Source organism: Notothenia rossii, assembly GCF_949606895.1.
Source record: "Notothenia rossii genome assembly, chromosome: 3".
NCBI lineage: Eukaryota > Metazoa > Chordata > Actinopteri > Perciformes > Nototheniidae > Notothenia > Notothenia rossii.
In genome coordinates, this window is record NC_136901.1 from 38,088,316 (window position 1) to 38,101,833 (window position 13,518).

General features: G+C 43.6%; 1 protein-coding gene across 1 annotated transcript in view; it reads right to left on the reverse strand.

The window, feature by feature from the left end:
* Nucleotides 1-154: 154 nt before the first annotated feature.
* Nucleotides 155-13,518, reverse strand: part of LOC307032783 (actin-binding protein WASF3) — a 37,708-nt gene continuing 24,344 nt past the window's right edge. Inside the window, exons 4-11 of the mRNA XM_079671034.1 lie at nt 11,955-12,108; nt 9,506-9,623; nt 7,764-7,832; nt 7,108-7,152; nt 6,541-6,674; nt 5,545-5,838; nt 4,536-4,912; nt 155-3,450 (exon numbers count right to left, since the gene is read on the reverse strand). Of these exons, the coding sequence (XP_079527160.1) occupies nt 3,293-3,450; nt 4,536-4,912; nt 5,545-5,838; nt 6,541-6,674; nt 7,108-7,152; nt 7,764-7,832; nt 9,506-9,623; nt 11,955-12,108 (1,349 nt within the window). The 3' untranslated portion in view covers nt 155-3,292. The remainder of the gene's footprint in view (nt 3,451-4,535; nt 4,913-5,544; nt 5,839-6,540; nt 6,675-7,107; nt 7,153-7,763; nt 7,833-9,505; nt 9,624-11,954; nt 12,109-13,518) is intronic.

Consider the following 13,518-nt stretch of genomic DNA (forward strand, 5'->3'; position numbering starts at 1 on the left):
TATATTATTGCCATCACAGTTTGTGTGGATTACAACGATGATTGTTCAACACTAGCGAGAAAATACATAATTCATTTGTATGGCAAATCAACCCTAAAATACAAAATCAAAACAAAGAAATGTCATTAATTGTTGAAAAAAGACAGGATAACAGTTGTGTTCACCATTTATTGTCTATAGTTACATGCATACTTGCTTGAAGTTGGTTTTAGTGTGCAATACACAGTTTTATTTAGTTCCATTGTCTATGTTATATTACCCCAAATGGATTTTTTTTTTACTTTCCAGGCTGCTTCGCCAAAAGGTCTATTCAACATGATTTCATTTCTCACATTTTCAACACATAATGAAGTATTCCCACAAGCCAGTAGCCATAGATACGAGAGGTTGATTTAAAAACTCGGGCAAAGTTTAGACTGATTTGGTTGGCAGGTATTTCCAATTAAATACGCTCTGTGGCGTAGAGAGGTTTTTCAGTCATAGCTTTTTATTTTAAGGATATAAAGAGACCAATAAGTGCTTCATTGCTCGGGAGAGGAAGTTGTATCCATGACTCTTGCTTCACATCTTGGGTCAATTTGGCCCATGTGCTTTTATGCTTGAATAATAATACCCATAAATACTTGACCAAACAATCAGGGAGAACAACCATCAACAACACGTCCATCAAATGTCCAGTTTTTAAGCCAGTTTGAGTTGTTCGACAGCGAGCCGTTCTGTAACGAGCATGTATTTATATACACAACAACAAATATTAACTTCTTTACTAAACCAAACCCGGAAAAAAGCCTTGATCCCATCGACCATATGCTGCCATAACAGTGTCTGGATTCATGTTGGACACCTCTGATTGGTTTAGCTACTTTTCTATTTGGTGCCTTAAAGGTCAAAAGATATCCATCGTTTCAGGTTAAAATTGTACCAAACTTTTAACAGCAATTTCCCTGCCAATATCTTTCAATGTGAGGCAGGAAGTAACTACACATTTTACTGTACTTATTTAGCTGTTTTTGAGTTTAAGTGCTTATATTTATGTATAATTAAGCTTTTTAGAAGGAATTGCTTCTCACAATTGCCCAGATTATCATAAAAGGACAAATAGAAACTATATCTGAAATTATATAAATAGAAACAGTAGGATATTTAAAAAGAGGCAATTGTGTCTCATGGTTCAAGAAAACTCCAAATGCTTCATTGCCAAACAATACATTAACAAATCTATCACTTCTGGATAGGAACATTTAAAAATAATGTAGTTTTAAGAAGTGCACAAATCTAGCATAACATTATTTTTTAATCCTGTTTTTTTTTTAGGGATTTTAAGGCTCGAGAATAGATTAAAAGCAGTATCCGGTAGGAAATGCTTTTCTGATTTGCGTTTAATAGTTTTTTCGTGTACCTCGACTACAGCCTGGAGTAGAAAAACCCCCAAAAAAAGAAACCAAAGTGAACAACTCACTGCAGCACATTGTCAAACGAAAAACCACGTTATATAAAAACACTACAGTCCAATCAGCTCATACGGAGGATTGCCAAACCTATACTGAAAAGAGAATAGATAATATATTACTGTTGCAAGTCTCTTACACTTAGTATTTATAGTCTGCGTTCACAAAGTGAGCGGGGGTCGTATGAAGGCGTGACCTTTGACCCCGGCTCAGGATGACAAAGCTTTGTGAGGGCGACTCCGGCGTGTGGTTAACGTGTGGAAGCGTTTATATATAAAGACCAATACCTACAGCACACTGTCACTGCCTGAAATGTCATGAGTGGTAAAAAAATAATAAGAATGGCGTAAACTCGCTCGCTTTGTTGTTCAATGCTGTGATATGGAAGATGAATGAGATTCAACAAAAGCTGGTGGCGCTGGTTTCCCCAAAAACATTCTGAACTTTTCAGCTATAAGGGAACTACTGTACTGTATGTCACAATGATTTAGGGGTTTTAGGTTTTAGGGGTCACATTGACTTTATGAGAGATTGGCTTTTTAATCGCTTTACCAGAAATAAAACAAAATAAACGTTATCCCATATTTCTCTTTGTGGATATTTCTATATTGTGCATGTCATGTTATTATACAATTAGATCACTGGGTGTTCAATACAATGCTGATCACAATGGGAATGAGTTACAAAAAAGTACATTTTCTCAAGATTTTTAATTCGACTTTTTCTTTAATATTATATATTATTTGATTTCCTGTGTACAAGTCTTGAAAAAGACATCTTGGTCCTTGTGGACTGCCTGTTTAAAATGTATACATTAGGACGTAAACACACAATAAACAAGCCATAAAAAACAAACTATATTGTAAGCAGACTCGTTGCCCGGCAACCAAAATTGAATACGCAAGATCTGGAGATTGCACCTAAATTATTAATGTTTTCCGATGCAGTTTGAGGTTTATGTAAATAAACAAGTCTGTGTTTTAAATGTTTAAGGAACTCCAAATTTGATTACATTTCAGCGATTAACGAGAGTGTAAACGTACACGGCAATAAACCTGATTCTGAATTATTTTTATTTATTTTATTATTTTTCTCTCTTTATATTAACTCCTTGTCTTTCTTACTGTAAATTCATTTATATGAACATATTATGAACAATTTCGAGTCAAATCAAGAGCTAACAGTGTTTGGCTGATGGCTAACCTGTATTTTTTAACAATAAATAATAAAAACATAGCAGCGTTTATTACAAAAAGAAGATTTAGGCGCTGATTCTCTCATCTCAAGTTGGTTAAAACGATCAAAAAGCCAAACGATCAAAACGTCATTGCTCCCTCTTAAAGAGTGCGTATGTTTCGTACCCCTCCTCTATTCTTTCCCTGATTTTCCCGCCACAAATTCCTTCTTCTCAGCATTTGGCAGATAAGATTGCACTAAAATTCGTTTTGCTTGTGCTATACCATGTGCTTTGTAAACACATCGCCCCCCCCTCCTCACTGGGGGGCCCTCCTTCACATAATACAGGATCACAACCTGGAATACTTTTAATAATTAACACTCGAATACGTAGCGAGGGAGAGGATTGTTTGTCACGGCTGAGTGTTAGTGGTTAGAAATGAGTGGGGTGGGGGGGGGGGGGGGGTGGGGTGGGGGGGGGAGGCAGAATATACGTCTTCAACCTGTTGCTGTAAGAATGTATGATTGAATGTTGAAATGTTAATGATGAACAATCACCAAACCTCCGTCATTACCACCTCAGTGTCTCAATGTTTCACCCCCCTTTTTACTCCCAGTGATCTCCGTCTCCCCCCCCCCCCCTCCGTCTCCCTTTATTTAAAACTTTATTAGTCAGACCACTCGTTCTCGTCGAGCTCGGAGTCGTCGTCGGACTCGCTGTACTCCACGGCGATGCGGCGCGACAAGATGGTCGCCACGTCGTTTCCAACCGGCTCCCTCTTGGCCTCCTGCTCTCGCTGCTCCTGCACCTTCCTCAGCTGAATGCCTGGGGGAGGGGGGGGGGGGATGAAGTGTTAAATCTGAACTTCTTCTTGACCTTTGACCTTCATTATTATGTATTTATTTCAACAAGGTTCATGCAACCAAATACATTAATCTCTTGAACACTCATAAAATAGGTAATTCAAATATAAAAATAGTTCTAGTTTAAAAACAATGATTTAACATGTTTAATACTTAAAAAGGTCTAGTAGCAACATGTCAATTAAGTATTAAATCTGAACTTCTCCTTGACCTTGTAATGGAAATGGTGACTATCAGAAAATCGAATGCTATGATTTTATATTTAACATATAAATAATACCGTTTTGTAAGCCTCACATGTCGAGAGACAGTAGGTCTCAGCACTCAGGAAGGTGATCAGTCACAAGGTGTCATGTGACCACACAGTGATCTGATCATTGGTCTGACCATGGGTCTACTGTACTCTGATAGGGTCATGGGTCAGTTATCTCATGACTAAGCATGTATATATTGTAAGTGCATAAAAGCTCTCTCTTCAGTTTGAGTACTTGGCTGTGGAGACCTCTTGAACACCCTCACTCTTTGACCTTGAACACCCTCTTGCACACCCTCACTCTTTGACCTTGAACACCCTCTTGCACACCCTCACTCTTTGACCTTGAACACCCTCTTGCACACCCTCACTCTTTGACCTTGAACACCCTCTTGAACACCCTCACTCTTTGACCTTGAACACCCTCTTGAACACCCTCACTCTTTGACCTTGAACACCCTTTTGAACACCCTCACTCTTTGACCTTGACCACCCTCTTGAACACCCTCACTCTTTGACCTTGAACACCCTCTTGAACACCCTCACTCTTTGACCTTGAACACCCTCTTGAACACCCTCACTCTTTGACCTTGAACACCCTCTTGAACACCCTCACTCTTTGACCTTGAACACCCTCTTGAACACCCTCACTCTTTGACCTTGAACACCCTCTTGAACACCCTCACTCTTTGACCTTGAACACCCTCTTGAACACCCTCACTCTTTGACCTTGAACACCCTCTTGAACACCCTCACTCTTTGACCTTGAACCCCCTCTTGAACCCCCCTCTCACCTCTACGGATGGCAGCCAGCAGGTCTGAGCGGGCGTCGCTCATCGGGATCATCCCCAGCAAGGCGGTGGCCTTCCTGGCCGCGTCCCCCGATGACGGGTGAGCGTGGTACCCGGTCGGTACCCCTGGTGGGGGGGGAGGGGGGGCGGCCGGGGGGGCGCCCGAGGGGGGGTGGGAGGGGGAGGGCACGTAGTTGGCCGGGGGAGGAGGAGGGGAGGGGGAGTAAGGGCGGGACAGGGTGGAGGAGGAGGGGGGGACGGCGGAGGGAGGAACAGCCGCCGCAGCAGAGTCGAAGGCCGTTTGAGCCGAGGGGATGGTGGGGGGGGGAGGGGGAGGGGCCGGGGGGATGTAGTACTCTGGGATGGTGGAGGGCTGACCACTGGGGGGGGGGGGGGGGGGAGAAGAAGAAGAAACAGGTATGAGGTGTTTAACCCTTTATAGAGCACTTAACCCTAACCCCGTTTCAGGCCTCTGCTGATTGGTCAAATTCCCCAATAGCGCGCTCTGTGGCGTAGAGTGATCTTCGCTGATTGGCTGGGAGAAAACCACATGCTTCTCGACCTCACTGAGTCGCGGGGGAGACGCCATGTGTGTTGTGCGCGGAAGTTACCAATTAAGGTTCCTCGCTCGTTAAAGGGTGGATAAAATATGTAGTATTAATATGTATATATAAATATAAAAATATGATATCTGGGTCCCCTTAGCAAACATCTTTTAAGACATATTTATGCTTCCTAAATAAGGAGTGTCTATCTACAGATCTGTAAATAATAAGTTTAGTATCTAACGTTCCCTAAATACGAAATACAAAGAAAAAAAGATTAACAGCATAATAAAATAGCATTAAAAAGTAAAAAACGATATGTACATGTGGAACATATACATGTGGAAATACAAATGTCCAGTAACAAATACAATGCAGGATATTATTGAGCAATAAATGGATTATTCAATATTAAATTGAATATAAATGTAAAATGTACAGTGGGTATTAGCATCAATGAAACGTACCCGTGCCCGGCCCGGTACTCTTTAACGGACGGCTGCCTCGGCCCGTTAACAGCCGGTTCTCCTCCGGGCTGAGCTCCTGAAGGCGTTCGGCCCAGAGAGGCGGCGTGGCGCCCCGGTGCGGCCGCTCCTCCGGCCCCGGGGGGCCCGCTGGGGGGCCGCAGGATCCGGTCCAGAGACTGAGTCTGGGCCGCGGCGCTGAGGTGCTCCCGGCCGTGGTCGGGGGGGTGCACGGTGCTCGGGACCTGGGTCGAGGGGTGGGAGGGGGACGCTGGGAAGGAGTCAGAGGTCATCGACCTGGGGAGAGAAGAGGGGCTTATTTACTGTCTTTCTTTGATCATTTATTACAATTCGTTTTTACACTGTTACTTTACTCCCAGTTTATTCCCCATTTAGCCACTGCAGTGATCCAACCAATTCAATAAACCCACATGCTCTTAATAACCATCTCCAGCAGGGGGCAGCAGAGCATTCCAGAGTACAGCACGTCTGATTTCACCTCCATCACAGGGAGGTGCTTTAAAGGTAGGGTAGGTAAGAACGGAGAAACCAGCTCGAGTGCGCTAGAATTTGAAATAACACAACCGGAAAAAATGCTGCCCTTCCTTCAGACTTCCTTACAGAGCCCCTCCTCCAACACACGGACGCGCACATGACCAATGAGGGCCGGCTCAGATGATTGGTCGTGCTTTTTACAGCGCCACGGCTTCCACAGATGATATTTTTTTAATGTATTTATTGTCAAAGCACGTCATGTATTCATTGCTATCAGGATGTTAAGAGCATTCAATGGAATATAACAAAAAGTTTTTCGGAAGTGAATTACCTACCCTACCTTTAAAAAGTGTCATTATGAGACTAAATGAATGAAGATTGGTTACAATTCCAATGCAGAAAACGTCAGCGTTAAACCAATAATATGTCTGTCCCATGAGTGTTTATGTATTCCCAGTCCACAATCTTCTGTTTGTGTGTGTCTGTTTCAGTGTGTGTGTGTACCTGCTATCAGGGGACAGGGACCCCTCTGAGGACATGCCGTGGTAGGGGGAGGGGGTGAGGCGGGCGTCTGGTCTGAACTCTTTGTCGTAGGCCAGGACGTTCCACTCCTGACGGCGGTTACGAGCCTTACGCACCTGAAGAGAGTTACCAAAAAAAGGCGGGAAAGGTAAATATTTCATCACTGGAAGAAGAAGACGGGGAAGAATAATGTAAGTGATGATGACATCTTGTTGTTAAGTGTGCTGCTGTATCCTTTTAACTGTGGTCTCCACTTACAGGCACCGAGTGTCTCATCGTATTTAATTGAATACATTGATTTAATATACTTTTATTAAGGATGGTTTAAGAGTGATCTCCATGCTGGCAAAGGTCTCCTGTCTTCTATTCTATTACACCGATTTCAAGAAGCTATTTCTTTAGTGCCTGAGCACATATTATTGTAACCTGTAGTTGCTGCAGTCATGAGTTTTTCAAACACGAAACTAAGGTAATATGCAATAAGAGGTTGAAAAGTGTTTTTTTTACTTGTTTTAGTGTGTGTGTGTGTGTGTGTGTGTCATCACTGACCTTCTTCACCTCTCTGCTGGGGTCCTCCACCTGCTTCTGCTGCTCCTGCAGGAGAGACGAGACAGACAGACACAGTTATTGATTATTGATCAGTGTGGGTCAGAGACACACACACACACACACACACACACACACACACACACACACACACACACACACACACACACACACACACACACACACACACACACACACACACACACACACACACACACACACACACACACACACACACACACACACACACACACACACACACACACACACACACACACACACACACACACACACACACACACACACACACACACACACACACACACACACACACACACACACACACACACACACACACCAGGAGGCAAAGCAATCACAGGGGGTTAGAGAGAGGATGAAGTGGCAAGCAACGTGACGCGCATGCATGCACACACACACACACACACACACACACACACACACACACAGAGGGGAAGGTGTGTGTGTATTTCTTAGTACTGAAATGCAAACAATGGCTAGTTTTGAGCTTGTATTTGTATTTTCCTGCCCGTTTCTTACCCAAATTCCTCTATAAAATTGAGTGTGTGATGTGTGTGAGGGTGCAGGGGGGCATGGGGGGGAGTGGGGGGTTTAGGGGTTAAGGGTCTGGGTTGTCTTACAGAGATGGACAGGGGGCTCCTGGGTGGGGCCTGTCTGGAGTGGGGCCTGTCAGGGTGGGCCGGACAGCCCTATGGAAACATGGGAGAGAAAGAAGCTTAGACTGAGGAGGGAGAGGGAGAGAGGGGGGGGGGGGTCTTTGAGGCTAGATAACTCTATACATTAGAGAAAGAAGAAGAAAAAGAAGAAGGAGGGAGGAGGAGATCCTCCATCTTTGTGGGACTTTTTATTCAGTTTCCAGGTTGATAAGGAGGAACCTAAACACGTGAGCAGCATTACATTAAACAGACATATTGACATAGCACAGCGCTAACACGTACAGCAGCAGATGTTCAGGGGGTCGAAACATGTCCAGAGAAGTGAAGAACTATAAAGTGAATTAAAGGGGAATAAATAAATGAATACAATTTAGCTAGAAATATTAAAAATGTTATAAATATAACATTTTTATGCCAATTATGTTGGTCCTAATGGACACTTATGGCGCTTTTCCACTGCAGGGCCTCGCACGGCTTAGTACGGTATAGTTAGGCCTTGGTAGGCCAGGCTCACTTTATGCTGCGTTTTCCATTACAGTTTAGGAACTGGGGCAGTAACTATAGTAACGCAGTGTAGGGGGAGCCGTGACGTCATCTTCAATGCGAACCACAGAAAACCAACATCAGCCGTTAGCCGTTAGCTGTTAGCCCTCATATCTGTTCAGAAACTAGACAAAAGTTAAACAAGTACAAACCACATACTGTCTGTGTCATGGCGAATACAGTCGCTGGTTTATTTATGTCTGTATAGGCCGTTGTTGTGAGTGTGGACGGTCGGAACATATACAACGTTAGCTTAGCCGATCTCCATTCAGAAAGCACGCACTTTAAAAGGTGTTTCGCCTGCCGTCTGTCTGCACACTTGTCAAAGCATTAATTCATGGTTTTTACTAACCGGTATCAGTATGTTGTTACTTCGGCATCATTTAGAAACGTGTATTACAAATAAATGACGGTCAAATATGTTCATTATGTTGTAGTTGCCAGCGATTCTCTCACTAGTTTAGCATACTCAGCCCGGTTGTTGGCCCGGAAAGAAACTCGATTTTGGAGAGCCAGAAAACTGTGAAAAAGTACCCGTTAGCCGGAACTACGCCAAGTGGAAACGCAACCAAAAACGGATGTAGTGGAAATGCACCATTAGTGACTGTTTAGAAGAGATATACAAGAATCACTCAGCAAATTATCCCTGTATTTCTTTGTATCCAATAAAAACGATGTGTGCTATCCATGACTGAAATTGGACTACATTTCGATAAAAGTAGAATAAACTTAGATCGATAATAGTTTCTGGATCTTAAAATCTAATTTGAAATAGAAGACAATACGTATTTAGGTTCAGGATCATTATTTGGGAGCTATGTCTCTGTATGAATGTCAATATGGTTTCATTTAAAAACAGTTGTATTCCCCTTAGGTCATTTAGGAGTCCCTGTCCACCTGCTGACCAATCACCAATTACAAAACGGAGCAAAGCTATTGATGTAACACAGGAATGAATCAAATGAAAGAGCAGCATAAAAACCAATTCACAATTAAGCAGAAGATGGATGTATTTAACATTTTGTCACACCCTCACAAATCCAGCCTGCAGCATGTGTTTAATGACACACACATTTGGGACAACGTTTCTCCAACATGCATGACACACATGACCTCCACACACTGATGTGTACACACAGTCGTACACACAGCCGCACACACACCTTCTGCCGCCTCTTCTCCTTGCGCTTGTCCTCGGTGGCCTGCAGCATCTTCTCCTTCCACAGGATGAAGAAGTACGAGGGGTCGGTGTAGAACTTCAAGGCGTCCTTCTTGTCGTCCCTGGAGAGAAAGGGGGTTGAAAAAAAGAAGAGGCATGACGTAAAATGGAAAGAAAATGGAGCAGGATGTGTGTGAGGTTAAAGGCCACATGTCATGCTTTTCCGGTTATTACCCGTCCCCTTGTGTGTTATAAAGGTTTACATGTAAACGGTGTGCAGAGTCAAAACCCTCAAAGTCCACCCTGTAGCGAGTAAAACTCTAACACAGAAAATACCTCCCCAAAACGCCTCGTTGGTGAAACGTCATCATGACGTCATCGTCATTTGATTCTTCCGGGTACGTGCTTACGAAAGCACGTACCCGGAAATAAATGGGCCAATCCGTGGAGCCGTTACGTTAAGCCCCCGCTGATTGGTCCAAATTGACCAATCCACACACACACTTAGTGCAGGCAGCCCTGCTGATCTCTCCTCCCTGGCTGCAGGCTGATAACAGACAGTTGGGATCGCGCGAAATTCTCTCTGCAGACCCATTCTCACAGCGTTTATCAACCTATAAACCTTTTTCTTACTCAATATCAAGCCACACTTATTGTTTTTATTTCAGCTGTGACTTTGTGTGTGTTCAGGTTGAGTTTGGCTGTGTATCGCTAAACAAGGAAATCACGGAGGGAGGGGGGGGGGGGGGGGAACTGCAGCGAGCCGTTTAGTGGAGAAAGCGAATACTGCTGAATACACATACTTTACAGCAGGGGTCGGCAACCCCTGGCACGCGTGCCAACATTGGCACGCGGCACCGTAACCAGTGGCACACTAGGAATAAGTGGAATAAGTGTGCAAAATATTGAAATTGTATTTTCCGATCCTGAACGAGACCGCCGCCAGAGCGCGTCTCCCCGTTACCTGCAGAAGGAAGCCATGCATGCAACGCAGCGCCGCTCTCTTTATCTCCAGGTGACTTTCTGCCGCTTTCCTTCGTGGTGCAGTGCTGATCGTTTCACCACAGAGGAATAAAGCACTTCACTAATTGCAGTACCCATAAGGAGCTGTACAAATGCCGCAGTTTTTGCGTGGCTGTGTATTTAGTTGAAAGCCCAGTGGCGATCTGCTCATCTGTTATCGAAATAATATGCTACAAAGGGGCGGACTGGCCATCTGTGTGTTGAACTTTCTTGTCGGCTCCCAGACCGTAGTCGAGGAGGGCAGAATCAACAAGCTTCAGGTTCAATAACCCACTTTAACTTAAATGACTGGAGAGAGGCGAGCTCTTCTTGGGAGGCCGTTGCATTTATTTAGCTGTTCTTCTGTTTCACAAAATACATCAGACCTCTGTTTTTCCGCTTCCTCGTTTCACTTCCATGAGCCTAATATCCTAACATGTGTGCTCTGGAGAATCACAGAACGGACGATCGTCCTTATTATTATGCCGTTTAAACCAATTATTTAAAGGTGTTTGTTAAATTCGGCATCATGTAAGTTGCGCTGACAGGTCCACACACTGCTTCCCCGCCCTCCTGCTGATAGTTCACGAGCGTCCAACACCTCAACCCCCCCCCCCCACCCTCCCGTTGATAATTCTCGATCGTTGACACCTATGGTTGGCACGCTGATAACAATTTTTTTTTTAAATGGCACTTCATATCAAAAAGGTTGCCGACCCCTGCTTTACAGAGATGCTGTATGCGAAACCAATGTGAGTTTGGAAAATTGCACAGTATTTTTCTATTTTAGTAGACCTCAACAATGGAATTATGATCAGTGGAAATGGCCATGACACCTCTCCTTTAAGGAGCAGATAAAATTTTTTTTGAGATAAAATCCTACATGTACTACTTTTACGATTTTCAAAACGTGGGGCAAGTTTTAAAAGAGTTTTCCAATTTTGAATTATAGTCAAGGCATTCGATAGGCTAAGTGCTACATTAGCATGGTTACTACAGTAGCTAATTCACATCATAGATTATGATGAAACCAGACAACTAAGTAACTTACATTTTGATTAATGTAGTCATGTATGAAGATGGAGCATCAATCGCAATTAAACATAACCTAAAATGAAGCGGGAGCAATGTAGGTCTTACAATGTTCGTCATAGTTAACATTAGCTCGGCTCGTTAGCATGGATAACTAGCATGTTAGCTTTAGCGAGGTACAAGTTGACGCTTCCTGATTAGCTTGTTCTCATTGACAGAGTATTTCATCGTTCACACCTCAATATTTCTTAAACTAATAAAGAACATGAATATCAAACATGTTTGATATATTAATTATCTTACGTATTCCATAACATTAGGATGATGTGTGTTCAGCCTCAAGGCAGATCATGTGTTCGGCTCACTGACTGCGTTAAAGCGTCATTGAGCCCATGTATTATTATTAGTAGTATTATTACCTGTAGGAGCTGAGGATGTTGAGTGGGGGGGGTTTGTCGCAGCGATGGTACATCTCCACCACGGGGTTGGAGACGGAGGACCTGGAGACCACCTGCTGGTCCTGGATGGTGCTGCTCTTAAAGGCCTTCCTCATGTTGATGTCCTGCAGGGAGACTGGGAGGAGCGGAAAGAGAGAGATTTAAAGGTCACCTCTTATGCACTTCTTCATGTCTTTTCTACATCAACATGTGTCCCCTCTTCTTCACGTCTCTTCTACATCAACATGTGTCCCTTCTTCTTCATGTCTCTTCTATATCAACATGTGTCCCCTCTTCTTCATGTCTCTTCTACATCACCATGTGTCCCCTCTTCGTCATGTCTCTTCTACATCACCATGTGTCCCCTCTTCTTCATGTCTCTTCTACATCAACATGTGTCCCCTCTTCTTCACGTCTCTTTTACATCAACATGTGTCCCCTCTTCTTCATGTCTCTTCTACATCAACATGTGTGCCCTCTTCTTCATGTCTCTTCTACATCAACATGTGTCCCCTCTTCTTCATGTCTCTTCTACATCAACATGTGTCCCCTCTTCTTCATGTCTCTTCTACATCAACATGTGTCCCCTCTTCTTCATCTATCTTCTACATGTCTCTTCTACATCAACATGTGTCCCCTCTTCTTCATGTCTCTTCTACATCAACAGGTGTCCCCTTTTCTTCATGTCTCTTCCACATCACCATGTGTCCCCTCTTCTTCATGTCTCTTCTACATCACCATGTGTCCCCTCTTCTTCATGTCTCTTCTACATCACCATGTGTCCCCTCTTCTCCATGTCTCTTCTACATCAACATGTGTCCCCTCTTCTCCATGTCTCTTCCACATCACCATGTGTCCCCTCTTCTTCATGTCTCTTCCACATCACCATGTGTCCCCTCTTCTTCATGTCTTTCTACATCAACATGTGTCCCCTCTTCTTCATGTCTCTTCTACATCAACATGTGTCCCCTCTTCTTCATGTCTCTTCTACATCAACACGTGTCCCCTCTTCTTCATGTCTTTTCTATATCAACATGTGTCCCCTCTGTGGAAAGAGACTCTGAAAGTTTCAGGAACAAAGATTCTCTCTCTTTTTGTCCTGATCCATTTCTATAAAAACCTGTCTGAAAATGAGCTGATCAGATTTTGGCCACTTTATGATGTCATAACGATGTTTTGGCTTGTGTAACCATTAGCCAATCAGCAACCAAGGTAACCCCCCCCCCCCTTATCACCTGAATCTCCTCCTAGAGCACCATTGAGTTCTTTTTAACCAAATCTCTCTCAGAGGGGCGTGAGGAGGGGCTCCTTATTTTCATCTAAAGTAACAGACAGAGAATCAGCACTTTGGAAACAGGGCTGAAACAGAGGGGATTATGGGTAATGCTGCAATGATCTGTTTGGTGTTTGGAGCCAAACACTCCAGAGACATGTTTTTTGTATATCTGAGACCTGTGATATATTGATGAAAAACAGTGTAATAGGGGACCTTTAAGATCAAGTAAACAAAGAGACAGTGAGGTCGAACAAAAGGCAGATTTGTTTT